The 26238-nt window shown below is 38.1% G+C and overlaps 1 protein-coding gene across 2 annotated transcripts in view; it reads right to left on the reverse strand.

Moving 5' to 3' along the window:
• Positions 1-26238, reverse strand: part of ZRANB3 (zinc finger RANBP2-type containing 3) — a 237638-nt gene that overhangs the window by 144213 nt on the left and 67187 nt on the right. For both annotated transcript variants that reach the window (XM_065880766.1, XM_065880765.1), the window contains exon 2: positions 9441-9459. In XM_065880766.1, coding sequence (XP_065736838.1) covers positions 9441-9459 — 19 coding nt within the window. The remainder of the gene's footprint in view (positions 1-9440; positions 9460-26238) is intronic.

The following is a 26238-nucleotide window of genomic DNA, read 5'->3' on the forward strand; positions in this document are numbered from 1 at the left end:
TTACAGGCATTATACTAAGTGAAATAAGTCATACAAAGAAAGACAAGTACTGTATGATCTAATTTATTTGTGGAAACAAAACAAAACTGAGCTCATAGATACAGAAAACAGATGGGTGGTTGCCAGGGACTTCTCTGGTAGTCCACTGGTAGAAGAATCCGCCTTCTAATACAAGGGACGCGGGTTCGATCCCTGGTCGGGGAACTAAGATCCCATATGCCGGGGGGGCGGGCAACTAAGCCCGCGCGCCACAACTATTGAGCTTGCGCACCTCCAGGAGACAGCCCACATGCTGCAAACTACAGAGCCCACGCACCCCGGAGCCTGCGCGCCACAACTAGAGAGAAGCCCACGCACTGCAATGAAAGACCCCGCTTGCTGCAACTAAGACCTGATGCAGCCAAGAAAATAAATTAAAAAAAAAAAATGATTGGTGGTTGTCAGAGGCAGGGGATTGAGGGTGGATGAAATAGGTGAAGAGGGTCGGTCTAAAGGTACAAACTTCAAGTCATAAAATAAATAAGTCATGGGGATGTAATGTACAGCTTGGTGGCTGTAATTAATAATACTGCACTGTATATCTGAAAGTTGCTACAAGAGTAGATCTTAAAAGTTCTCATCACAAGAAAAATAATTTAGTAACTGTATGGTAACAGATGTTAACTAGACTTACTGTGGTGATCATTTTGCAATATATACAAATATCAAATCATTATGTTGTATACCTGAAACTACATATAATGTATGTCAATTATACCTCAGTACAAAAAAAAAAGGAAAGAAAATTACCGATGAGAAAAAAAATCAAAGAATTTCTAAATAAACGGAGAGATAGTCTATGTTCATGGACTAAAGACTCACATTGTTAAAGTTTCTTCCCAACTTGGTCTATAGATCTATAGATTCTTCCCATCTTTACCTATAAATGCAATGCAATCCCAGTCAAAATCCCCGCAAGCTGTTTGTAGAGACTGAGAAACTGATTCTAAAATGTATATGGAAAGACTAAGGACCTAGAATAGCCAACACAGTACTAAAGAAAATGAACAAAGTTGGATGAATCACACCACCCAATTTCAAGTATTATTATACGGCTACAGTAATCAAGACAGTGTGGTACTGGTGAAAGAATAGATATAGATCATTGGGACGTAAGAGAGAGCCTAGAAATAGACCAATACAAATGAAGTCAACTGATCTTTGACAAAGAAGAAAGCTAATTCAGTGTTGAAAGTATACTCTTTTCAACAAATGTTGGTGGAATAACTGCACATCCATATCTTTATACCCCAAATGGATCACAGACCGAAGTGTAAAGTGACACTATAAAACTTCTAGAAGACAACAAAAGAGAAAATCTAGGTGGCCTTAGGTGTAGCAATGAGATAGAAGACCAAAAGAATAATCAAAGGAAGAAAAAATTGATAAGCTGGACTTCATTAAAGGTAAAAACTTCTGCTCTGTGAAAGAAACTTTTAGAAGAATAAAAAGACAAGTCACAGCATTGGAGAAAATATTTGTAAATCACATATCTGATAAAGGACTTGTACCTAAAATATACAAAGAACTCTTAAAACTCAACAACAAAAGGAAATAATCCAATTTAAAAATGGGCAAAAGAACTGAACAAAGACCTTGCCAAAGAAGGCTTAGAGATGGAAAATAAACGAAAGGATGCTCAATATCATATGTTATTAGAGAACTGCAAATTAAAGAATAATGAAATATAACTATACCCAGTACAAAGGCTAAAATTAAAAAAAAATTTTTTTAAACTGACAATACCAACTGCTGGTGAGGATGCAGGGCAAGGGGAATTTTCATTCATTACTGGTGGGAATGCAAAATGATACACTTCTGAAGCCAGTTTGACAGGTTCTGACAAAAGTGAACATAGTCTCACCATGTATTATGGGTTGAATTGTGTCTCCCCCCCACCCCCTACCAAAAGATATATTGAAGCCCTATTCCCTCAGTATTTCAGGATGTGACCTTATTTGGATATAGGGTTGTTGCAGATGTAATGGGTTAAGATGATGTCATACTACAGTAGGGTGAGCCCTTAATCCAATGTGACTGATGTTTTTACAAGAGAAGAGACATAGACAAAAGGAAAATGCCCCATGAAGATAGAGGCAGGGATTGAAGTGATGCGTCTACAAACCCAGGAATGCCAAAGACTGCCAGCCATCACCTGAAGCCAGGAGAAAGGCATTAAACAGATTCTCCCTCAGAGCCCTCAGAAGGAACCAAACCTCCTGACACCTTGATTTCAGACTTCTAGCCTCTAGAACTGAGAGGATAAATTTCTGTTGTTTTAAGACACCAAGTTTGTGGTACTTTTTATGGCAGCCCTAGGAAACTAACATAACAATCCAGCAATTGCACTCCTAGATAATTACTCAACTGAGTATACCCACACAAACACCTACATAATCCTCAAAACTGGAAGCAACAAATATGTCCCTTCATCTTGGTGAATGGAAAAACAAACTGTGGTCCATCCATATAATGGAATTTTATTCAGTGATTAAAAGAGCTATCAAGCCACAAAAAGACGCGGCTGAAACTTAAATGCATAGGCTAGGTGAAAAAAGTCAGTCTGAAAAAGCTACGAACTATATGCTGCCAATCATATGACACTCTGGAAAAGGCAAAATGATAGAGTCATTAAACACATCTTTGGTTATTGGGGTTTTGGTCTGAAGGGAATTAAATAAGTGAAGCACAGGGGATTGTTTGGGCAGTAAAACTATTCTACATGATACTGTAATGGTGATTACAAGACATTAAGCATTTGTGAAAATCCACAGAAATTTGCATTACAAAAAGTACATTTTGATGTATACAAATAATTAAAAAATAATTCAGGAGGTCAGAGGGTCCCATGATGGAATGTGAAGTGTGATACAATAATTTAAATGTATTATAGGTATATGAAACAACCTCACTGAATAAAGGAATAAGGTCTGACTTAAAGTAATTCTGAAAATGAATGGAATCTGTAAAAATAAAGGTAAAAGGAACTGTACCTAAGCACTGTACTCTAGTTGATAATTTTCCTTCCTGTCGGGGTAGAGGTTAATAATACTGAAACCACCACGCATTTATACTAGAAGTGCATAATTAATTAAATGAATGGCAGATGGTGGGAACTAGGATACTCAATGATGGAGTAGGAGGATAAAGTTAAGCAAGGGAAGTAGTTAGAATGACCCATGTGGTGACGGATTAGAGCTGGAGACATCAACAGGAACTCATGTTTAGCTTAAATACAGATACAGATGGCTACACAGATAAATATTCATAAATATGTACATACACATGCATATGTAAGAACACATGCATTCATCTCCTTGCTCCGTCAGCTGAGAGGATCCAGAAGAAATGACACCCTGGTAAAAATGAGTACACCTAGCAGCTAGATCTGGTTCTAATATCTCTCTCCAATAGAAAGAACCCGGGTATCCTGGAGAAATGCGTGATTCAAGTACTGGGGTAGGAAATATACAGGATAAGACTGGAGCATCTTGTAGTGCCAGAAAGTAAGAAAATGCTGAAAAGCCAAAGAAAACAAAACCCCAAACAGAACAGCCTACAATGAAGGGGGCAAATCAAAGGGACACAGGAGTGAATTCAACGAGCTCCCAATGGCCAAAGGTGGAACCATTTTAGCAACAAAATAAAGTGAATATGCATGAGTCCTACTGATATGATAAAGTAAGTGAGTGAACAAATGAATTCTGAATAATTTATGTATTTATTTATTCTGCCTTTAAGGAAGTAGAGCATAAATCCCCATTTCTTAAGTATGGGCTGCATATAGTTACTTTCCTTCAAAAAATACAGTATGGGAAGGGACCAAAAAAAAAAACCAAACGCAGTAACTTTACAGGGGAAAAACCTGACAAACATTACATCAAACCAGGTGATCAAGATTAACATTAACAGTGATAAGTCATATTGATATTATGTACCCTTGGTATGACATGATGACAATGGCACTTAACCTTTGTGGTCTTCTTGCCCAAAACCCAGTACCTCAGTCTGATCATGAGAAAAACATCAGACAACATATCCCAATTAAGGGACATTTTACAAAATACTGAACCATTAACTCTCAAAACTGTAAACGTCTTCAAAAACAAGGAAAGTCTGAGAAACTGTCACAACCAAGAGAGGCTATTGGTTATCTGTCATGTCTATTTAAGACATGACTACTAAATGCAATGTGTATACCGGATGGAATCCTGGAAAAGAAAAAGGACATCAGTGAAAATATGAGGAAATCTAAATGAAGTATGGTTTTTAGTTAACAACACTCGTATATGAATATTGGTTCATTAATTGAGACATTACTAATCTAAGTAACTAGTAACGGGGGACTGGCTTTGAGGCATGAGAACTCTCTGTACTACGTTCACAATAATTCTATAAAACTAAACCTGTTCTAAAATTTAAAACTTATTTTTAAAAAAGGACATTCAAAAAATAGTAAAGCTGGCCTTAAAAATGAGGAAAGGAAGGAAGCAGTCAAATGATACTGATTTAGAGGAATATAGACCGTCTCAGCTGCACAAATGCATCACCTGTATCATTCATTTGAGCACTATGTCTTGCAGATTCTTCTGTACTTAAGAATCCTGTTTCAAAACACAAAAAGTGGGCTTCCTTGGTGGCGCAGTGGTTGAGAGTCCACCTGCCGATGCAGGAGACACGGGTTCGTGCCCTAGTCCGGGAAGATCCCACATGCCGCGGAGCGGCTGGGCCCGTGAGCCATGGCCGCTGAGCCTGCGCGTCCGGAGCCTGTGCTCCGCAAAGGGAGAGGCCACAACAGTGAGAGGCCCGCGTACCGCAAAAAAAAAAAACAAAAAAAACACAGAAAGTCTAGTACCTGGAGATTTTGTATAGAATAGCAATAATGGACTTGGGTGCTGAATTATTTTAGGTTAGATATCAGCTCCTAGCATGTTCTAGCTGTATTTACTTAATATACCTGTGCCTCAGCTTTCTCATCTGGAAAATGATGGTGGTAATAATAATCATAATACTCTGTTGGGCTGTCCTGGGATGAAATAAATTAATACATGTAAATCACTAAAACAGAACCCGGCACATATGTGTTAATTAAGTATTAACTCTTTAATCAGTCCATTCATTCAACAGAAATGGACCACCAACAAAGAGGGGTTATGAATCAGAAAGAGTAAAAGCTCAGAGGGGAAAGTATTCAATTCAACTTGGGTCTGGTAAAGGGAAACAAGGATTTGTAGAAGCAAATGGAATAAAAATTATCACCTCAGCTCACTTTGTCAAACCAGGGTAGGCTTATATAAAAGGAAAACTAAAATTCTTCATGTCTAGTTTAATTTCTTTGTCCTCAAACCTATAAAGTTAATGTTGGCAGAGACTATATCACAATATCAATTTTAAGGTCTTCTGATAGAAATAATCTTCCCGAGGGGGTTCTTCAGTGTTTCCAGACACCTACAGATTTCTGCCTGCAGAGAAAATGACAAGGCTTTTCAAACTTCAGCCTACAGAAAAACTTCTGCGAGCACTCAACAGGTTCCACAGCCTCTCCCCTCCAAACTTCTCTTCCAGAGAAGCACCTTGACCAAAAGAAAAGCATCCATAATGACAACTCTATGGTCTCTGTTCCAAATATATATCTATTAATCCCAAAATAGCCACAAAGTAAGCCAAGCCAAGTAGCTTAGCCTTGACAAATGGTTTCCTTTTCTTTTGAAAAAGGAAGGAAAGCAATACTTTATTTGGTATACCATCCCCCTGACTCCAAATGTTTTCTCAAGTAACAGGAAGGAAACTTAGGGAAAAGCTGGGGGTGGGGGCAGGGGCGCGGGACTTAAGTAGAGTACTAACAAAAAATGTCACATAAGAATCTTCTGACTTTGATAATAGATTCAATAGACAAGACAGAATCCATGTACTGACAGCATTTTGTCTATAAGGACACAATTATTAGGCTATTCATATAAATCTAGGATGTTAATCCCATCTTCTTAAGTAAAAATGAAGATGACAAAAATTTTCTAAATGCTCGGTTTCTACAAAGAATAATAGCCTTTAGATACTTGACAAATAAGGTAGTAAGTATATAGGTTTGATATTTTCCTCATGTATATCGAATTAAATTACCTGTTGTGTGTTAATATGAAATTATTTTTCATATTTAAAATCTTTTTATGAATAAAAATTTTCAATAATTTTCAACAGAACAAGGACACAGTGGTTAAAAAATTATTAAAGAACAGTAAAGATAATAGTGCAACAGCCTCACTACAGACTGTGACCTGAATTCCATTATTAAAGGAATACAAATTCACAAGTTTCTGTATATTTACTACACGGTTCTTGAAACAACACTTGACTACATTAAACCAAGAAGGGGGAAAAGGATTTAAAACAGTTTAAGCTAAGTTTGCAAAGTTAGTTTTATTAAAAGTTGCAGCTTTGTTGGTTATCTGAAATATAGTTTTATAATTGAAATACTCAATGATCACACAATTAGACAATTAAACAGAACTTGTCATCATTCCCATTTTAGGTTAATGACTATCTCCTATACAGTAGATAGATTACATAATTCCACAAAGATTGAATACATTAGAAAAAGACAATAGTAGAAAAATACTAGAAGAGAGGGGAGTTATTCCAGTGAAGGAAGTCATTTGCTTCTAAAGCTATGGAGGAAAGATCACAGCAGACAACTAAATTACACAATACTCTAAGTGGGTATTCAAGCATCTTAAAAAAGTAGGTTCAATAACAGAGATGTAATATTGCTCTCCTAAAGCTTTTAGCTATTTGATGAGTCAAATATTCATTATATCAAAAAATACATATTTTTAAAAATAAATTTATTAATTTATTTTTGGTTAAGTTGGGTCTTCGTTGCTGTGCATGGGCTTTCTCTAGTTGCAGTGAGCGGGGGCTACTCTTCATTGTGGTGCGTGGGCTTCTCATTGGGTGGCTTCTCTTGTTGAGGAGCACGGGCTCTAGGCACATGGGCTTCAGCAGTTGTGGCACATGGGCTCAGTAGTTGTGGCTCATGGGCTCTAGAGCACAGGCTCAGTAGTTGTGGCGCACGGGCTTTGTTGCTCCACAGCATGTGGGATCTTCCCGGACCAGGACTTGAACCTGTGTCCCCCGCATTGGCAGGTGGATTCTTAACCACTGTGCCACCAGGGAAGCCCTCAAAATATATTTTTTAATTTAAAAATCAAAACTTGGTTGACCTCCAAATTATAAACTGCATTTCCTCCTATGACTTCACTACCATTTTGTGATAAGAGCAAGAGAAGGAGAACAGTATTAGAAAATAAAATGAAGGTCAAACCAGAGTTCATGTAATTTACATATATACAAGTTTCCTTCTACTTCAAGACTTTTAATTTACTCACTTTCATCCACACTAACTCAGTAAGATTCCACAGAAATGGCATTTCAACTCAACCAAAAACAGAGGATATTAGTGGTTTTGAGCTGTGATCTTAGAATTGTACATCATTACGTTATTTCTGTGGCCTGTTTTTTGTACTTATGTGTAAAATTGAGGATTTTTCCTTAATTAACCTTATTGATAGGATTTGACATAATAAACCTCAGAAAGTCAAATAGTTGTAAAAGAATGAGAGTCTTTAAAATGCTGGTGAAAAAAAGGAGATATGAGGGACACAAAAGTGGAATCTTCTTTTAAGTACTGAGAAAATATTAAATGGTTCTTTTAAATTTATTAAATAAAAAAATAAGAATGGTTTTGAAAGATAAGCACAAATCACTCAACATGTGACAAATGTAACTGTAAATAATTGGAGATGAAAAGTGATTGGTATAAAGAAAAACTCTTGTTGGCTAAAAGGTTCATCATGAACTCATCATGCACAATCCTAAGTCTAATGTCAATTGAGGAGAAGACAGGAGTTTGTTGGAGAATATAAAAGTTAAGAAGAGTTAAGGTGCTGATCAAGTTCAATCCATGAATGATTCTGCACATTTAAGGCCTATTCAAATCTCTACAACATCAAATTGAAGAACAAGGTAGCAATGCAATGTCATAGCCACTAAGATGTTCCCCATGAATTGCTTGGGGAAATTATCAAGATAATGTTACACATTATGGTATATTTCCCGTGGACATAAAACTGGTCTGTTTAAAAAAAATTACTGAGACACACATCCATACATATATCATACACATATTTTATACATATTATATAAAATGGTTATGCCTAGTTTGGAGGTTGAAGGATGAATTTATATTCCTATTTGGTGAAAACATATTCGGGGATTAAAAACATAAGCTTCTTCTAGTCATTTTGGACTCTCAAATTTATAAATTTATGAAGATTCTTTTGGAATGCATCCTGTTCCAAAATAGAAATTTCTACTGTTTTCCAAATGTCTATGTCCTGTCTCTTTAATTACACTGTTGAAGTTTTTCACAGGCAATGACTGTTTCTAACTATAACATCTAGTCTAAACAAATGCCTATAGAATGAAGAGTTCAAACTAAAAACTTCAGTAATTATAAATCAGCATGAACTAAGAAACCCTATATGAACCTTCTGCTTGGCAATCATATGCATATTATACTCTTATTCATTTTTTTCCTGAAGAAGAGATAGTGGAGATAAGCCACTGGTGAGCCTACATGTAACTAAAACTAAAAGACAGTTAATTGGGAGAATCTTTTATGGTTTCACTTATATTTTAAAAAAATTCAGTATCCATTTTCCTCACCTCTATTATATTTTTAAATGTATATGTTTTGCTGTTATCCTTAAAGACATCATGAAAACAGCAACACATTTTCCAAAATGATATTAAAAATTAGAACTTTATTGATCTACATCGTTCTGAGAATGTATGTAAAGAGTATTGTAGTTTATGTAGCAAGAACTTCCATTTCAGTGAAAAAACCTGTATATGAATGTATACGAGTACGTGCCCCTTAAAGGTATCAAATTGTTTAGTAATAGTAAAATGCCATTTTAACATTATGCTTCACTCTCATACAAAACAATTAACAATAACCTTTAGAGCCAAATCTTAAAAGTTCAGCTTCTAAGCAAGCAGCATTATGACAAGTAGAAAAGAGTTCAGTTTCATTTGGGGCTGCATTCATGCTTCTGAGGCCAAAAATATAGAATTTTGAATCACTAATGTTAACACTAACATGTTCCAAATGCATGCCTTGCACACGGGCACGTGCACACGCATGTGCACACGCACACTCTCTCTTTCTCATTCTTATTCTCTCTGCTGCCCCCATGCCCCGCCCTCCCTCGCTCTCCCACTGTCCTCTCCACATACAGATATATAGTCATATGAAAGTCAGAGAACACAGGGTAAATAACAGATAACAAAAACTGGTTGGGGAATTTTATAAAAGACATAAAAATCATGAAAACACTTACTTCATCAGCCACCATACACCTGGAAAAAACAAAAATAAAACCAAATTAATCTCTTAATTACCAAAGTCAGCCATTTAAAAAGTTCTGATCGAGTAGCTCGCCACAAAATAGTTTACAAATGTTAAAGTACTAAGCCAGAGAGAGGTGTTTATAAGTGTGCATGAGAAAATGGGCCATTGCTGATTTATAAGACTCTCCAGCTGCCAACAGCATGTGGATGTGGGAGTGTTAGAGTTTCAGGTGTACTGTTTCCTACATCCCACCAATGGTGACAGCTACAATGACCCTTCAAAACGTGAGCAAAATGGCAAGTGACTGTACCAATGACTTCCCTCTGTACCAATGACTTCCCTCCGTACCAATAAACCTTAAAATTGGTCTTCCCTAGAGATTAGAAGAATGCTGTATTAAAGTGCATTAGCATGTTACAGGTAAAAGTATATACGCTATATTATACATGCTAAGCCTATTTTCAAGCTGAATTTTGGTTTCTACTATTATTTTACTGAGTTCTCTCTTCTCTGTTCTTTCTTGTTAACCTATAGAAGTAAATTCTATCCACTGAAAATTGAGGATGGGGGCATAAACTGAGGTCCTAAGTAGAAGAAAAAACCAAAGAGCAAAAAGAAAGAATAGCAGATATGGTCAAGATCATGAGGGGTCCCTTAGAAACAGTGAGTACATTGTAAGGAGAAAAACCTATCTCTTAACTGAGGGGATTTCCAGGCAATGTAAAAAAAAATACTGGAATATTATAAAAATCAGAGAGGAAAAAAGTCCCTATATGTATTTTTTCCTTCCTTTATTCCCAATGGCCTTGACATTATACAATACTACATGGTTTCTTTTAACATAAGACACAAATTAATAATTTGGTAATAAATATATCATTAAGGAATAAGTTACAAGTAAAATGGAATTTCGTTCTTAAAATGAAAAAAGATGTCAGGTTACATATTAAGTATTTTTATGGAAAAATAAAATACAAATACTTTAATTGAAATTTAAAACATATGCAAGAGTAAAAAGTTTATTACATTTTTTGCAAACAAGCCTAAAAAGCAGAAAACTAAAAAGCAATACTTTGAAAAATATGACTTATTTCCAGGAAGATTCATGCATATACCTACTTTTTCACTGTAAAATCCAACTCAAATTTGGAAAAGATGTCACTTCAAGTATATATTATATATTGAGTGCCTACTATGTACCTGGCTCTGTCCTATGTGCTAGGGATATAGCAGTGAATTTAAAAGTCTTTCCCTCATAGAGGGTAACTGGAAGAATTTCTGACAATGAACAAATAAATGATTCAAGTGGTGATACATGCTATTAAAAAAAACTAAAACAGGGTAGGTGGAATAGGGAAATAAGGGAGGAGCTATTTTATAGGGTGGTCAGGAATAATCTTTATGATAAGGCAATTCCAACAGATCTGAACAAATCACAAATTTAATGAGGAAGGGAATCATGAGAAAATCTGGAGGAAGGGTACTCTCAGCAAAGGGATGAGCGAGTGCAAGAGCCCTGAGATAAGATGATTATGATGTAGTTAAGCAAGAGGAAGGAAGCTAACGTGATTAAAGTGGACTGAGTCATGGAAAATGGTAGAAAATAAGGTTGGAAGCACCTAGGGTCCTGACCACGGTGAACCTTACATGCAATGGCACAAAGTCTAGATTTTATTAGAATCCTTTGGAAGTAAGCAACATTTTACCTTTTAAAAAGATTACTCTGCCTTCTAGAGAATAAACTGTAGAGGGCAAGAGCAGAAGCACAGAAGGCAGTCAGGAGGCACCTGAAGTAGACCAGGAAAGGGAAAAGGATAGATGGATGCATGGTAGAGATGACGGAGGTGAGAAGTGGTCAGTTTAGGTACATTTTGAAAGTACAGCCAACAGGATTTGCTGATCGACTGGGATGTGGATATAAAATGAGAGACAGAGAAAAATAAATCTTAAGATACTGTCTTAAGCAATTAACTGAAAAATGGGGGTAATGCACTCACTGAGACAGGAAAGGCTGGGAGAGGAGTAGGTTTGGAGATGATAATCCAAAGTTCGGTTTGGACATGTAACCTTTGTGATATCCATTAGATATCCGAGTTGAACTGTTGAGTGGGCCACTGGACATGTGAGTTGGGGGAATGGTAGGGAACTGGAGATATAATAAATCTGAGACTCATTAGAATGTAATGGCATTGGAATGAGAAAGGATCCAGGGTATTCTGTAACATGACAACTTGACTGTGGCTTGTTTTCCTCTATGCCCAACTCCAAGTTCCTTAACTTTCTAAAGAGAAGCAGAGGCTGTGACCTGAAGGCTGCTAGATAAGGTTTATGACTCTAGTGAAGAACTGGTATGCAACTAAATTGCCCTGTGGGTGGCTAACTGACTGAAAAGCAGCATCAGAGCCCCAGGCAACAACTAAGGGCTGTGGATTGCTGGATTGGCTTGGCTTTCAAGTATCTGAATACCCCAGTTGTAAGATTATCTTGGAGCCCTCTGGATATGCTGGATTTTAACAGGAGACAAGTGGGCTTTCCTGACTTTGGAAACTAGGGCAGTTCAAGTACATCAGAGAGCACTGGGCTTCCTTCAGGTATCTCTAGTGGGGCTGTCCTTCAACTTTAGGCACTAAATCTATCCCGACCTCTGGCATTTCTGCTATTAAGGGCAGTTCAGCAACCAGACCTGATTTCCAATGAGCTATCACAGAAAAATAACAGATCATGTGAGAGGCCCAAACATTTGAAAAAGCAGAATACAAGTGAATAATCAGAACACATATCTAGTGAAAGAGAAGTGCTAGAAAAGATAAAAACCTACACAAAAATTGTTTCGGCACTTAAGTAAATTCTAATGCAACACACACACACACACACACACACACATTCATACACACACACTCTCTTCCATGATTTCCAGACTAAAATGAGTAAATGAATTTTGAAAAAAATGTGATCATTATTGACACCTGAGCAGACTAGAAGATGAAGTGCAAAGATTATCTCAAAGCACAGAGCAGAAAGTTAAATAAATGGAAGTAGTGAAGGAAAAGAAAAAAACAAACAAAAAAAAAAACATTTGAAGGATAGATCCAGAAAACTAATGTGAAAAATAGGTGTTCAAAAGAGGAAAAGACACACCATATGAAGGAGAGACAACAATTAAGTAAATAATAAAAGAAAATTTCTCTGGGCTAAAGAAACACCTCTGGTGGATAATTGAAAAGGGTAACCATGTTTCAGGGTGAATTGAAGAGAAAAGACAAGTATCTACTCACATCCTTATAAAATTCATTAATCTTATAAATAAAGAAAAAAACCTTGTAAGTATTCAGACAGAAAGAACAATTATCATTAAGGGAAAAAACAAGTGTATTGGAATTTTATCATCAACACCAGAGACTAAAAAACAATGGAAGCTAATCTAGACTACTTGAAAGGAAAGCAGAAGAACTCATGGATCTTATATCCAGCTGAGATACCCATTAATTAAAAGGGATGACAAAAAGATATTTGAGGTTAACCAAGATCTCCAAGATTATATCACTCAAGCAAACCATCTGAGGAAACATACTTAAGAAAAATAGCCAAACAATAAAAACACCTTAACACAGATTCAAGATAGGAGAAGATGAAAAGGAAATCTGGTGAGCAATATGTATGAATTTAATGGATGATGTGTATTCTAAATAAGGACTCTAGAAGAAGGGACACATTCTGAATGTGCAAAATTGAAGGGAGGTAACAAAGGAGAGGGGATACTAAAATTATTCTAAAGCAGAATACCAAACAGATGATATTTAAAGCCAGGAGACTAAATGAGATCACCTAGGAAGAAGAGAAGAGAGCTACTGACTGAGCCGTGGAGCACTCCAACAATTAGAGGTCACGAAAGGGAGAAGGATCCAGCAAGGGAAACTGAGGACTGTCCAGTAATGTAAAAAGACACAAGAAGAATGTAGTGACCTAGAAGCCAAGTTAAGAAAGTGTTTTGAGAAGGAGAGAATGAACAACTATAACAAATGCTGCTGAGAAGTCTAGTGAAATAAGGTCCAAGAACTGATCATTTGATTCATAGCTCTGACAAGAGCAACTCTGATACAACAGTAGGGAACAAAAGCCCTACCTGAATGGGTTCAAGAGAGAATGGGAAGAGAGGAAGGGGAGAGAGTGAGACGACATTATTGTCTTAAGGAATTATCCTGTAAAGGGAGCAAAGAAATATGGTAGTAGCCAGCAGGAAAACTAGGGTACAGAGAAGATTTTTTAAAGATAGAATAGTATACATAACCCCATAAATATCTTATTGACTCTATGAGTGCAACATCTGTGGATCAGGAACTTGGGAATCAAGTCAAGACAATAAATAAAAATGAGAAGGTAGCTATGCATGAAGATGATAACAGAAGCAGAAATGAATGAGATTCTCCTGTGTAAACTGTAAAAAGGAGGGAATTTTTTTCATGGCTAGATCCTCGGGAAACATTCTTACTTCAAAAGCAAAGGGAAGGAACTAAAAGTATTCAAGGAGGTGGAGAACAAGGAGTGGGGACTAAGAAGTCCAGGGGAAACACATCCACTACAGGGTAAATGGGTTAACAGTGTCTAACACCACGAAGATGTTGTCAAGGATGAGGGCTAAAAGGCCACCATACTAAGTTATCAGGAGCTCACTTGTAAGCTCACTTGCAATCCTCACTTGTTAAGAGGACTGTGGATAGTAAAAAAGGGAGGCGACAGATACAGAGTAATCAGAAAGGAATTTTGGTAGCAAAAAGAAAAGAAAAATTAAAAATAGGGCAGTAGCTATATAACATGTTGGAAACCTGAACAGTGGGCATGGAGTCAACAGCGAGAAGGGAAACAAGAAAGATGACTGATGGAGACCATAATATAAAAAGGGAAAATATAGCTAATCCAATTTCTTACTTCATAAAAATTTTACACCGCATTTGAATGAAACTAAAGTCTACTTTGTAAATGAAGGACTGCCCATAATTACTTTATATCCAAGGAAATAAAAACAGCTTTTTCTCCCATTGGGAAATGGCAAATACAATTCGAATTATAGGGACTTTAACCTACAGCTAAAAAGAAAACTTCCTTCATTAAAGAATATTCATTGTATTTGCTAAACCTGATTTGGTATGCCAACAGCTATGCAATTTTATCTGAATTTTACAAGCAGTTCAGTTTTCCATTTTTACAAAAAATAAATTATTCTTTGTTCCAAATTCATTGTTAATTGTTTAAATCATAATTTATCCATCTTGGCTGCAGACATCAAAAAGCAACTTTTCATTTCACTGAGCTGTTAACAAAACCTTAAGGCCCCTTACATTAATCATCCACTTACAGTATCATGGCATCCATACCTCTGGTGTTTGCAGCAGCTGTATCTATGATGCACATGCTCAGTGTTTGCTATTTTTAACCCAAATTCTTATACAGATAGAAAAGAGAAAACTGAAAAGCATTATACTTTCCTGACAATCACTTTACATACCAGCTAAATTTCTAATCTAATACTCATAGAACTGAATAGTTTATGTTTAACCTGATGTTTTTCTCCAATTTCTTTATATTAAAACACCACCTTTTCTATAATTAACACCCATATCTCTTTTGAATAAATCATGTCTGTAAAAAGAAAACAGAAAAACTCTCCAAGAGAACATTTTGATTACACTGAGAATTTAATGCTCTAACTCTGTTTTGAATCATAAGTACAGAATTCAGGACTCAGTACGAGAAAACAGGATCTGCTTAATCAATTACCATGCATCTTTTGGCTTCAGAAGTGGGCTATTACCCCAGGGAAAATACTGACCTTTTGGCAACTGGATTTTGCTAACTGTCCATTAGCAGGAATCAACTATATATATATATATATATATATATATATATATATATATATATATATATATATACATATATATATATGGTTGATAACATGCTACCATACCACTCTTTACTATGGTATATTTGACCAATGCTAACTCAACGTTACTTTAATAAATCCACCCACTCTCCCTTACAGACCAAGCTACAGGGACCATGAGTTCAGAGGACCAAGTCATAACATTTTTTCCAGCCACAGCAGTGTCTTAAAATACTTTTCCCCATAATTATCAAAGTTCAACGTGATAAAATGGCCTTCATTTTATTTGTTTAGCTTTAATATTATTTATTTTTGGAATTGGAGATACATTATATGCACACGATTTAAGAGGTACAAAAGTAGAAAATCTCTCTTCAATCCCTATTCCTCAAGGATGTCCCAGATGTTGGCTGCTCTGAAGGCAATAAAGTAACCAATTTCTTGGGTAGCCTTCTGGAAATAGTCTTTGTAAGCACAAGTTATTATATGTGTGGGTATGTGTGCAGGTGTATATAAATATACATGTATATTTATATGTCACAAATAATAATGTAAGATTTACACCTTTACTGATTTTGTGTAAAATCCCAAAAGTGCACAATATAATATTGTAACATGATACTAACATGAACATGATAAAAGGAAAAAATTGAGGTTGAAAATTAGAAAAACATTCTTTGCTTTGGCAAACAGCAAGTAGATGTGGTCAGGACACCTTCAGCTTCAGCTCTCATCTAGCCTGACCTCTTCATGTTGTCTGGGATAGAACAACCACTTCCTGCAAAAGCTCTCCTCGGCCTCCCAGCGATCCTGACTCTCTTCCTAGCTTTCATGTTCTGCCCCATTCCCTGGTGCCTCCTCTTCCACCCACCCTTTTTTTTGTGTGGTACGCGGGCCTCTCACTGTTGTGGCCTCTCCCGTTGTGGAGCACAGGCTCCGGACGCGCAGGCTCAGTGGCCATGGCTCACGGGCCCAGCCACGCCGCGGCATGTGGGATCCTCGCAGACTGGGGCATGAACCCGCGTCCCCTGCATGGGCAGGCGTACTCTCAACCACTGCGCCACCAGGGAAGCCCCACCCACCCTCTTTAGTGTTCAATCTTTAGTCATTCTCTCCTTGTGCTCTACCTAAATCCCTAAAGCTATCATCCATTCTCATAGTTTTAAGTATCACACATATACAAGTCCTAAATCTGTACCTAAGGCTTTTTACAATATATTCCAGATAGATCCACATTTAAAACCTCTTTTTGGACTCTTTTCCCGGAATATCCTGAAGTTCTTATGACATACAATGCATGTTTATATTTGAAACTAAAGCTAATTAAGCCCCAGATTTAAAAAAAATAATAAAAATGAAATCTCTGGAGGGTTTATTTAAACAACTGATTTGAGTCTGTGATTCTTACCCTTGAGTCGGAAATTTCTGTTACAAATAAAAACTACAAAACAACAGTATTTATTTTGGTTGCATATCAAATCGGTCTGCTGCATTTCTGTAAAAGCTTAGAGTACTGCTCTTATTTGCAAGCATATAATTAAATATATCCTAGACCTCTATATCCAGCTTCTTAGTCTCATTTGTTTTATGAAACGACTAAGCCAAGTAAGGTGAGCTGTGATAAAATGAGGTAAGATAGTACTTTGTAAAGGGAATACCATAAAAACTTTACTGCTGTTATGATGGTGATGATAAGTTCTATTCAATAGGGACTTCCCTGGTGGCTCAGTGAGTTAAGACTCTGAGCTCCCAATGCAGGGGGCCCGGGTTTGATCCCAGGGAACTAGATCACACGTGCATGTTGCAACTAAGAGTTCGCATGCTACAACTAAGGAGATGGCAAGCCACAACTAAGGAGCTTGCAAGCCACAATTAAGGAGCCTGCCTGCTGCAACTAAGACCCAGCGGAACCAAATAAATTTTTTAAAAAAGAAAAAGTTCTGTTCAATAAAATCCAAATAGGGCTTCCCTGGTGGCGCAGTGGTTGAGAGCCTGCCTGCCAATGCAGGGGTCGCGGGTTCAAGCCCTGGTCCAGGAGGATCCCACATGTCGCGGAGCAGCTGGGTCCGTGCACCACGGCTGCTGAGCCTGCGCTCTGGAGCCCATGAGCCACAGCTACTGAGCCCACCTGCTACAACTGCTGAAGGCTGCACTCCTGGAACCCATGCTCCGCAACAGGGGAGGGCACCGTGGTGAGAGGCCCACGCACCACGGCAAGGAGTGGCCCCTGCTCGCCGCAGCTGGAGAGGGTCCATGAGCAGCAACGAAGACCCAACACAGCCAAAAATAAATAAATAAATAAAATAAACTTATTAAAAAAAAATCCAAATAACTATCTTCACTGTCAGTAAGTAAATACTGGCAATGAATAAAGGGAAGATACAGAGGACAGCAGCTTCCAATTTAGCCATTATTAATGGAAGGAAATTTGACTGACTTTAAAAACTGGTTTTATAAACACTGTTTTCGTAAGGATGCAGTGCAAGAAAAGAAACAACTCAAAATGGCTTAATCGCTAAAGAGAATTAATATATCATATAATATATAGCAAGAAATCCAGGGTGGGATGGTTCCAGGTGATAAATTCAGTAGGTAACTCATGTCGTCTTTCTACTGTGTCATCCTAAGTAGCTCTAGACAACATATCCTTACCCACCAATGTTCAGAGGCACATGGAAGGTATACCCAAAGAATTCTAGAGTCTGTTGACAGGGAAGGAAAAGGAGAAAGACTTTATGTGAAGCAACCCACATCTGCTGCATATTTGAAAAACAGGTTAAAATAACATTTAGTGTTTTCTTTTGTGTTAGTTCTTTACCTATTATGAAACACTGGTCACATACAGGAAGGATATAAAAGCCTGGTAATAATTTCAAGGTACATTAAGAGATGTGGGGTATTATAAACAAATCCTTGTGTATACCAAAAGACCAATGAAGTTTTAAAAAGAATTGCTTTTCCTGTTCATGAGTTTTTAAAAATTAAACTAGTCCCTAATGCATGATAATATTTTGAAAATATTATGCTTCGTTAGTCTGACTTCATTAGCACAAAATTACCCTATAACTTTTACAAGAGCAAAACAGGAAATAGTCTCTGCATCCTCCTAAATTGTTTTTAAAAAAGGTGTATCTCAACTGTTTTGAGAGAATTATTATTGTTTTCAGGATGTATAATAATTCCCACTGGGCCATTATACCACATATTAGCTTCGATGCAATTATTTATTCTTGTTTATAAAACTGCAGGTCAAAACAGTTGATTATTCCTGCAGTAATTAGTGGAGAATTTTTAGGGCTTAATTAGACAATAACATTCATTACAATATTTTGGAGTTAAAAACAAAAACAGAGGTCATATAAAAAAGCAACTAAGAAGTAAGTCAGCTCTGCGTGATCTAGTCTAAAGAGACTTTATAAGTAGTAAAAATGATTTACAGTTTTAGAATTCCTTAATAAAGACATGTGCACCACTGATACTTAAATGTTGCTAGGTAGATGGAGGAATAAGTTAAATAGTTTTATTACAAACTGAGAGCTCCGGTGCTTTGTGACAGCCTGGAGGGGTGGGATGGGGAGAGTGGGAGGGAGGGAGACGCAAGAGGGAAGACATATGGGAACATATGTATATGTATAGCTGATTCATTTTGTTATAAAGCAGAAACTAACACACCATTGTAAAGCAATTATACCCCAATAAAGATGTTTAAAAAACAAAAAAAACTGAGAGCTCTCTCAGAATATGGTAGGACAATAACCTTTTGTTTACAAATTCCTTTTGGCCTAGTTTTTGGACTTATTGAATTATACGTTAATAAAACCTGAGCACTTCTATTATAGTCTCTATCTTGTGGAGATGTGAGGGTGAATTAAGGCAAGTATATATCAAAAATTATTTTCAGTTTCAATAACCACCAAGCACACAATATTCATTTGGTCATTCACCAAGTACTCCTTTGAGCACCCGGCATAGTGCTAGGCCCTTAGTCTGAGCAGGACACAAACATATAAGCCATAAGTGTACTAAGTGTTACTAATGTTATGCACCCTTTCGGGGTAAAGACTGTAAGGCAAAAATAGGGTATTAGTCACTTCTATCCAAATGTTCAATAAAGGTTACATTGAGAGGGACTTCCCTGGCAGTCCAGTGGTTAAGACTCTGAGCTTCCACTGCAGGAGACACGGGTTTGATCCCTGGTTGGGGAACTAAGATCCCACGTGCCGCACAGCACAGCCGAAGAAATAAAAGATTTAAAACATTGGCTGGGTTCAGACTTCTCTGGTGGCGCAGTGGTTAAGGATCTGCCTGCCAATGCAGGAGACACAGGTTCAATCCCTGGTTTGGGAAGATCCCACATGCCGCGGAGCAAGTACGCCTGTGCGCCACAACTACAAAGCCTGCGCTCTAGAATCCACGTGCCATAACTACTGAGTGCACACACCACAACCACTGAAGCCTTCACGCTCTAGGGCCCGCATGCCGCAACTACTGAAGCAAGCATGCCTAGAGCCCGTGCTGTGCAACAAGAGAAGCCAGCGAAATGAGAAGCCCATGCACTGCAATGAAGAGTAGCCCCCGCTCGCCACAACTAGAGTAAGCCTGAGTGCAGCACTGAAGACCCAACGCAGCCATACATAAATACATAAATAAATAAATTAAATTAAATTAAATTCAAGTCATGTTTAAAAAAATATATTGGCTGGGTTCAAAATGAATGCCTCAAGCAGGTCCTCATATCTGAGTAATCATCAAACTCATTTCAAAAGAAAATATTCTCCAAAAAATTTACTGTTAATTAAGAATTTTTTATGTCAAATAAGAACAAACTAAAAACTAGGTACAAATTCCTTATACTTACAGAGTTTAGAAAGTATTTTTAAAATGAGAACACTTTTACAAAATGAAGAATAAATCACAAAATAAAAATAATTCTACTTAGCAATATTAATTTAATATGATAGATGGTGTCATTTTGCAGAAACTAAATTGATGCTTTGGGGTTTTACGGTGAAAAGAAATAGCTTTCTATCTACTTAATATATAAACTGTATCCATATCCTGTATTTACTTTTTTTTTTTTTTGTGGTACGCGGGCCTCTCACTGTCATGGCCTCTCCCGTTGCGGAGCACAGGCTCTGGACGGGCCCAGCCGCTCCGCGGCATGTGGGATCCTCCCAGACCGGGGCACGAACCCATGTCCCCTGCATCGGCAGGTGGACTCTCAACCACTGTGCCACCAGGGAAGCCCATGTATTTACTATTTTAATGAGAGAGAATTTATAGCTGCACAAAAATATAAACCCAAATAGTAATGACCAAAATAGATAGGCCTATTTTCCCCCTCACTCCGTCCTTCCTGCCACTGAACAGGAAGCTTGGAGTTAGTAGTCCATGCTGGAGGAACAGCCAAGATGTCAGAGCCACACCTCTACAACTTTCTTGTTCTTTCTTCCTGGCAGGTCAAAAGATAGCTGTGACAGTTCCAGGTTTGGCATCATTGTTTGATGCAGGAAGAAAGGAAGAGGACAAAAGGGTATGTGCCAACTGGGTTGACCCTACTTTAACAGGTTTTCCCAGAATCCCTATTCAGCAACTTCTACTAATGTTTCATTGGCTACACTGTGTCACATAACCACTCCTAGTTGAAATGGAGCTTAGAAAAGTGGGGTTTTAGCTGGTCATTTAGACAACCCCCCCCCCCACCAAGGTTGGGTTGTGTCAGTGAGGGAAAAAGGGAATAAGGGTTTTGGGGAAAGTAACATCAGGCTCTGTCACAAATTCCACGACCAAGTTTAAGAAGTGATTTGGAAACACTGTAGACACCTCAATCACATAAATAGCAAGTCAACTCTGAGGTGTTATGGAAATCTGTATCAAACAGGTATATAACTATGACTATAATTAAGAGGAGAAAAATTCATTTCATATGGACTATCATGGTTACTGATATGTTAAAGTTCAGAAGCTAAAAAAATCAATCAGTTCCATCATGAGTATGATGTTCTGCATGCAGAGTACCAAATATATAAATGCCTGATTTTAAACTAGTTATTCAGATAATCCAGAATATTCTTTTTTTTTTTCTTTTTTTTTTTTTTTTTGGCGGTACGCGGGCCTCTCACTGCCGTGGCCTCTACCGTTGCGGAGCACAGGCTCCGGACGCACAGGCTCAGTGGCCATGGCTCACGGGCCCAGCCCCTCTGAGGCATGTGGGATCTTCCCGGACCGGGGCACGAACCCGTGTACCCTGCATCAGCAGGCGGACTCTCAACCACTGTGTCACCAGGGAAGCCCCAGAATATTCTTATAGTACTGTTCTTTGGATTATACTCTAAAGGAAAACTCAGCACTTAACAAGTAAAGGGAATTCTCACTCCCTTAAAACAAGAGTTTGCATATTACTGTCCATATGTCAAATCTGGCCTATCAATGTTTTTTTGAAAATAAAATTTTATTGGAACACAGTCCTGTTCATTCATTTAATATTATCAATAGTTGCTCTTGTGCAACAAAAACAAAAGTGAGTACTAGTGACAGAGACTATATGACACACAAGGTCTAAAGTATTTATTATCCGGCCCTTTATAGAAAAAGTTTGCGAATATCTATCTTAGAATACATCCATGGTGACCTGAAGGAAGTTTCTGGTACAGTGCCAATGGGCTATGAATTTAGCTTGATACATAAAACCCTTCTATTAAGACTGGATGAAGAAACAAAATGTGGATTTATCAGAAGAGTGAACACACAGAGCACATACCAATAGATGTAAATTTTATAGGGAATAAATTCAAAGCACTATACTTGAGTATAAAAACAGAATTGTTATAAATTCAGAATTGAGGAAATACAAAATAATGGTAGAAAAAAAGCAATCAGGGACTTCCCTGATGGCACAGTGGTTAAGAATCCGCCTGCCAATGCAGGGGACATGGGTTCGAGCCCTGGTCCAGGTAGATCCCACATGCCGTGAAGCAACTAAGCCTGTGCGCCACAACTACTAAGCCTGCGCTCTAGAGCCCGCGAGCCACAACTACTGAGCCCACATGCCACAACTACTGAAGCCCATGTGCCCTAGAGCCCGCGTGCCACAACTACTGAGCCCATGTGCTACAACTACTGAAGCCCACATGCCTAGAGCCTGTGCTCTGCAACAAGAGAAGCCACCGCAATGAGAAGCCCGCACACCACAACGAATAGTAGCCCCCACTCGCTGCAACTAGTGAAAGCCAGTGCGTAGCAATGAAGACCGAAAGCAGCCAAAAAAATAAATAGAAAAAAGAAAGAAAAAGAAAAGAAATCAGACCCCATATATAGAAACGGCTACAATGTTAGAGATAACCAATTAGAGAAAAGTTGTCTCAAACTGAAGAGAATATCTGCTTCACTCCCTCTGACCAAATACTGAGATCTTTCTCTTTCAAAAGCATATTACCAGCATTCTTTATAAATAACACTCAACTCAATTATAAGTGAACATCACAGAATATTAAGCAAAATAACATTTTTATAACATTTTGACATCATCTTGTGACTTAAAGTGCCTAAAAAAATCTGCTAATCTTGTATGCTTTTAAGAACATAAAGTGAAAGACTATAAAAAGCCAATCTAGGAATTGAGGTGTGATAGTCAAACAACTACAGTTTATGTCTTCACTCTCATTCCTTCCTACTCTAAACCCTAAGTCTGTGGTCTTCTTTCCTATAACATGGTATGTGTTTTTATTTATTTTTTTTTTTTTTTTTTTTTTATTTATTTATTTTTTTGTGGTATGCGGGCCTCTCACTGTTGTGGCTTCTCCCGTTGCGGAGCACAGGCTCCGGACGCGCAGGCTCAGCGGCCATGGCTCACGGGCCCAGCCGCTCCGCGACATATGGGATCCTCCCGGACCGGGGCACGAACCCCCGTCCCCTGCATCGGCAGGTAGACTCTCAACCACTGCGCCACCAGGGAAGTCCGGTATGTGTTTTTAAAATCTGTGAATTTTAGTTGATGGCATACTTAATATGTCATCTATTGAATGCACCATAAAGATCTAATGCTGTCTGAGGTTGTTGTTTAAAAATACCATATTACCAAAAAACAATCCAATCCAAAAAATGGGTGGAAGACCTAAATAGACATTTCTCCAAAGAATACATACAGATGGCCAACAAACACATGAAACGATGCTCAACATCACTAATTACTAGAGAAATGCAAGTCAAAACTACAATGAGGGTCTTCCCTGGTGGCACAGTGGTTGAGAGTCCGCCTGCTGATGCAGGGGACGCAGGATCGTGCCCCGGTCCGGGAAGATCCCACATGCCACGGAGCGGCTGAGCCCGTGAGCCATGGCCGCTGAGCCTGTGTGTCCGGAGCCTGTGCTCTGCAACGGGAGAGGCCACAACAGTGAGAGGCCCACATACCGCAAAAAACAAACAAAAAAAACACTACAAAGAGGTATCACCTCACACCAGTAAGAATGGCCATCATCAAAAAATCTATAAACAATAAATGCTGGAGAGGGTATGAAGAAAAGGGAACCCTCTTACACTGTTGGTGGGAATATAAATGGACACAGCCACTATGGAGTTTCCTTAAAAAGCTAAAAATAGAACTACCATATGACCCAGCAATCCTACTCCTGGGCATATACCCGGAGAAAACCATAATTCAAAAAGATACATGCACCCCAATGTTCACTGCAGCACTACTTACGATAGCCAGGACATGGAAGGAACCTAAATGTCCACCAACAGAGGAATGGATAAAGATGTGGTACATATATAAAATGCAATATTACTCAGCCATAAAAAGGAATGAAATTGTGCCATTTGCAGAGATGTGGATGGACCCAGAGACTGTCATATGGAGTGAAGTAAGTCAGAAAGAGAAAAATATTGTATAATATCGCTTTTATATGGAATCTAGATAAATGATACAGATGAACTTATATGCAAAGCAGAAACAGAGACACAGATGTAGAGAACAAATGTATGGATACCAAAGAGGGGTGGGTGGGTGAGATGAATTGGGAGATTGGGATGGACATATATTCACTGCTATGTATAAAACAGATAACTAATGAGAACCTACTGTAGAGCACAGGGAACTCTACTCAGCTCCCTGTGGTGACCTAAATGGGAAGGAGTTCCAAAAAAGAGGGGATATATGTATATGTATAGCTGATTCACTTTGCTGTATAGCAGAAACTAACACAACATTGTAAAGCAAATATACTCCAATAAAAATTTAAAAAAATACTTAGGACAGTAGTAGTCACAGGGAAAATTGAATAAAATGTAGATTCCCATGTTGGACCCCACCCCCTCCCCCCAAAGAGTCTTATTCAGTATATCTGGAACAGGAATATGTATTCTTAGTAAGCTTCCAGGCAATTCTGATGCACTGGTAAGAGGCAACTCTTAGAAAAACATTGTGCTGGGTTAAACATAACTGTTGTCAGAAACAGAGTTACAGATGTAGAAAACAAACTTATGGTTACCAGCAGGTAAAGCGGGGAGGGATAAACTGGAAGATTGGGATTGACATATACACACTGCTATATATACAATAGATAACTAATAAGAACCTAGTGTATAGCACAGGGAACTCTATTCAATACTCTGTAATGGCCTATATGGGAAAAGGATCTAAAAAAGAGTGGATATACGTTTATGTATAGCTGATTCCCCTTGCTGTACACCTGAAACTAACACAACATTGTAAATCAACTATACTTCAATAAAATTTTTTTTAAAAAAAGAAAGAAGGGCTCCCCTGGTGGCGCAGTGGTTGAGAGTCCGCCTGCCAATGCAGGGGACACGGGTTCATGCCCCAGTCCGGGAAGATCTCACATGCTGTGGAGCGGCTGGGCCCGTGAGCCATGGCCGCTGAGCCTGAACCTCCGGAGCCTGTGCTCCGCAACAGGAGTGAGGCCCGCGTACCACAAAAAAAAAAAAAAAAAAGAAAGAAAGAAAATTGTTGGCTGAATCTTCAGAGAAGTAGTGGTGATCATGTTTGTAGATCGATTCTCTGCTGAGTTCAGCTCTGGGGCAAGAGACAGACCAGGCTCAAAGGAAAGGTGAAGTGAATGGAAAGCATATATACAATATAATCTAGAAGGGTAGGAAAGGTACCATAAAGAATATGTCTTGACCACAGATGCCACAATTTCAATTTCTTGAACTTTACCATAAATCAACAACTCCTTGAAACCAAAATGTTCGATATATATAAATCAACAAGAGAAAGAGAAATTCACCTTCTCAAGTATAGTGAACCAACACGTATTAAAGGATTTGGCAAGAGATCTCACCCAGTGGAGTGTAAGGTTAGAGACCAAGGATGTAGGAATTCCTCCACTGACTGAATGGACTTAAGCAAGACCACATGCAGAGGGTTTTCTCCACCTTCCCCTTTCCCGTAAGTATCACAGAGTCTTTTGTGTGCGGTGTGGTGATAACGAGCAAAGGTTCTACTCTAGGGACTGGTGATTAGTTGTTTTTCTAAACTTATTAGATGGACATTTAGGGCTACAATAATCTGTGAGACTGCTGAATCAGTTGTTTCCAAACCAAACGAAAATCGACTACAGAATATTGCCTTTGAATTAGTAAATGGAAACACAATAACTGCCCTGGGAGCCCAGCTGTACTGAAGACTGGAATCCAGTTACACTCAATAATGGAGAACCTCTCCATCTAAGGATAAGCAGCATGAACACTGAAGGGCAGGGTGGGCATGGGACAGTCCAAGAGATGCACAGTGTCAGGGGATTTGCTCTAATGGGGGACATTGTGAAATAACAAGTTATTATTGAAAAAAAAAAAGAAAGAAAGAAAATTGTCAATATATTCAAAAAGAAATAAAAATACCACATTTCCTTTTTGAGGTATGGTTTATATGTAAAAATTACATGTTTAA

This window comes from Phocoena phocoena, chromosome 7 (genome assembly GCF_963924675.1).
Source record: "Phocoena phocoena chromosome 7, mPhoPho1.1, whole genome shotgun sequence".
In the NCBI taxonomy this organism is placed as follows: domain Eukaryota; kingdom Metazoa; phylum Chordata; class Mammalia; order Artiodactyla; family Phocoenidae; genus Phocoena; species Phocoena phocoena.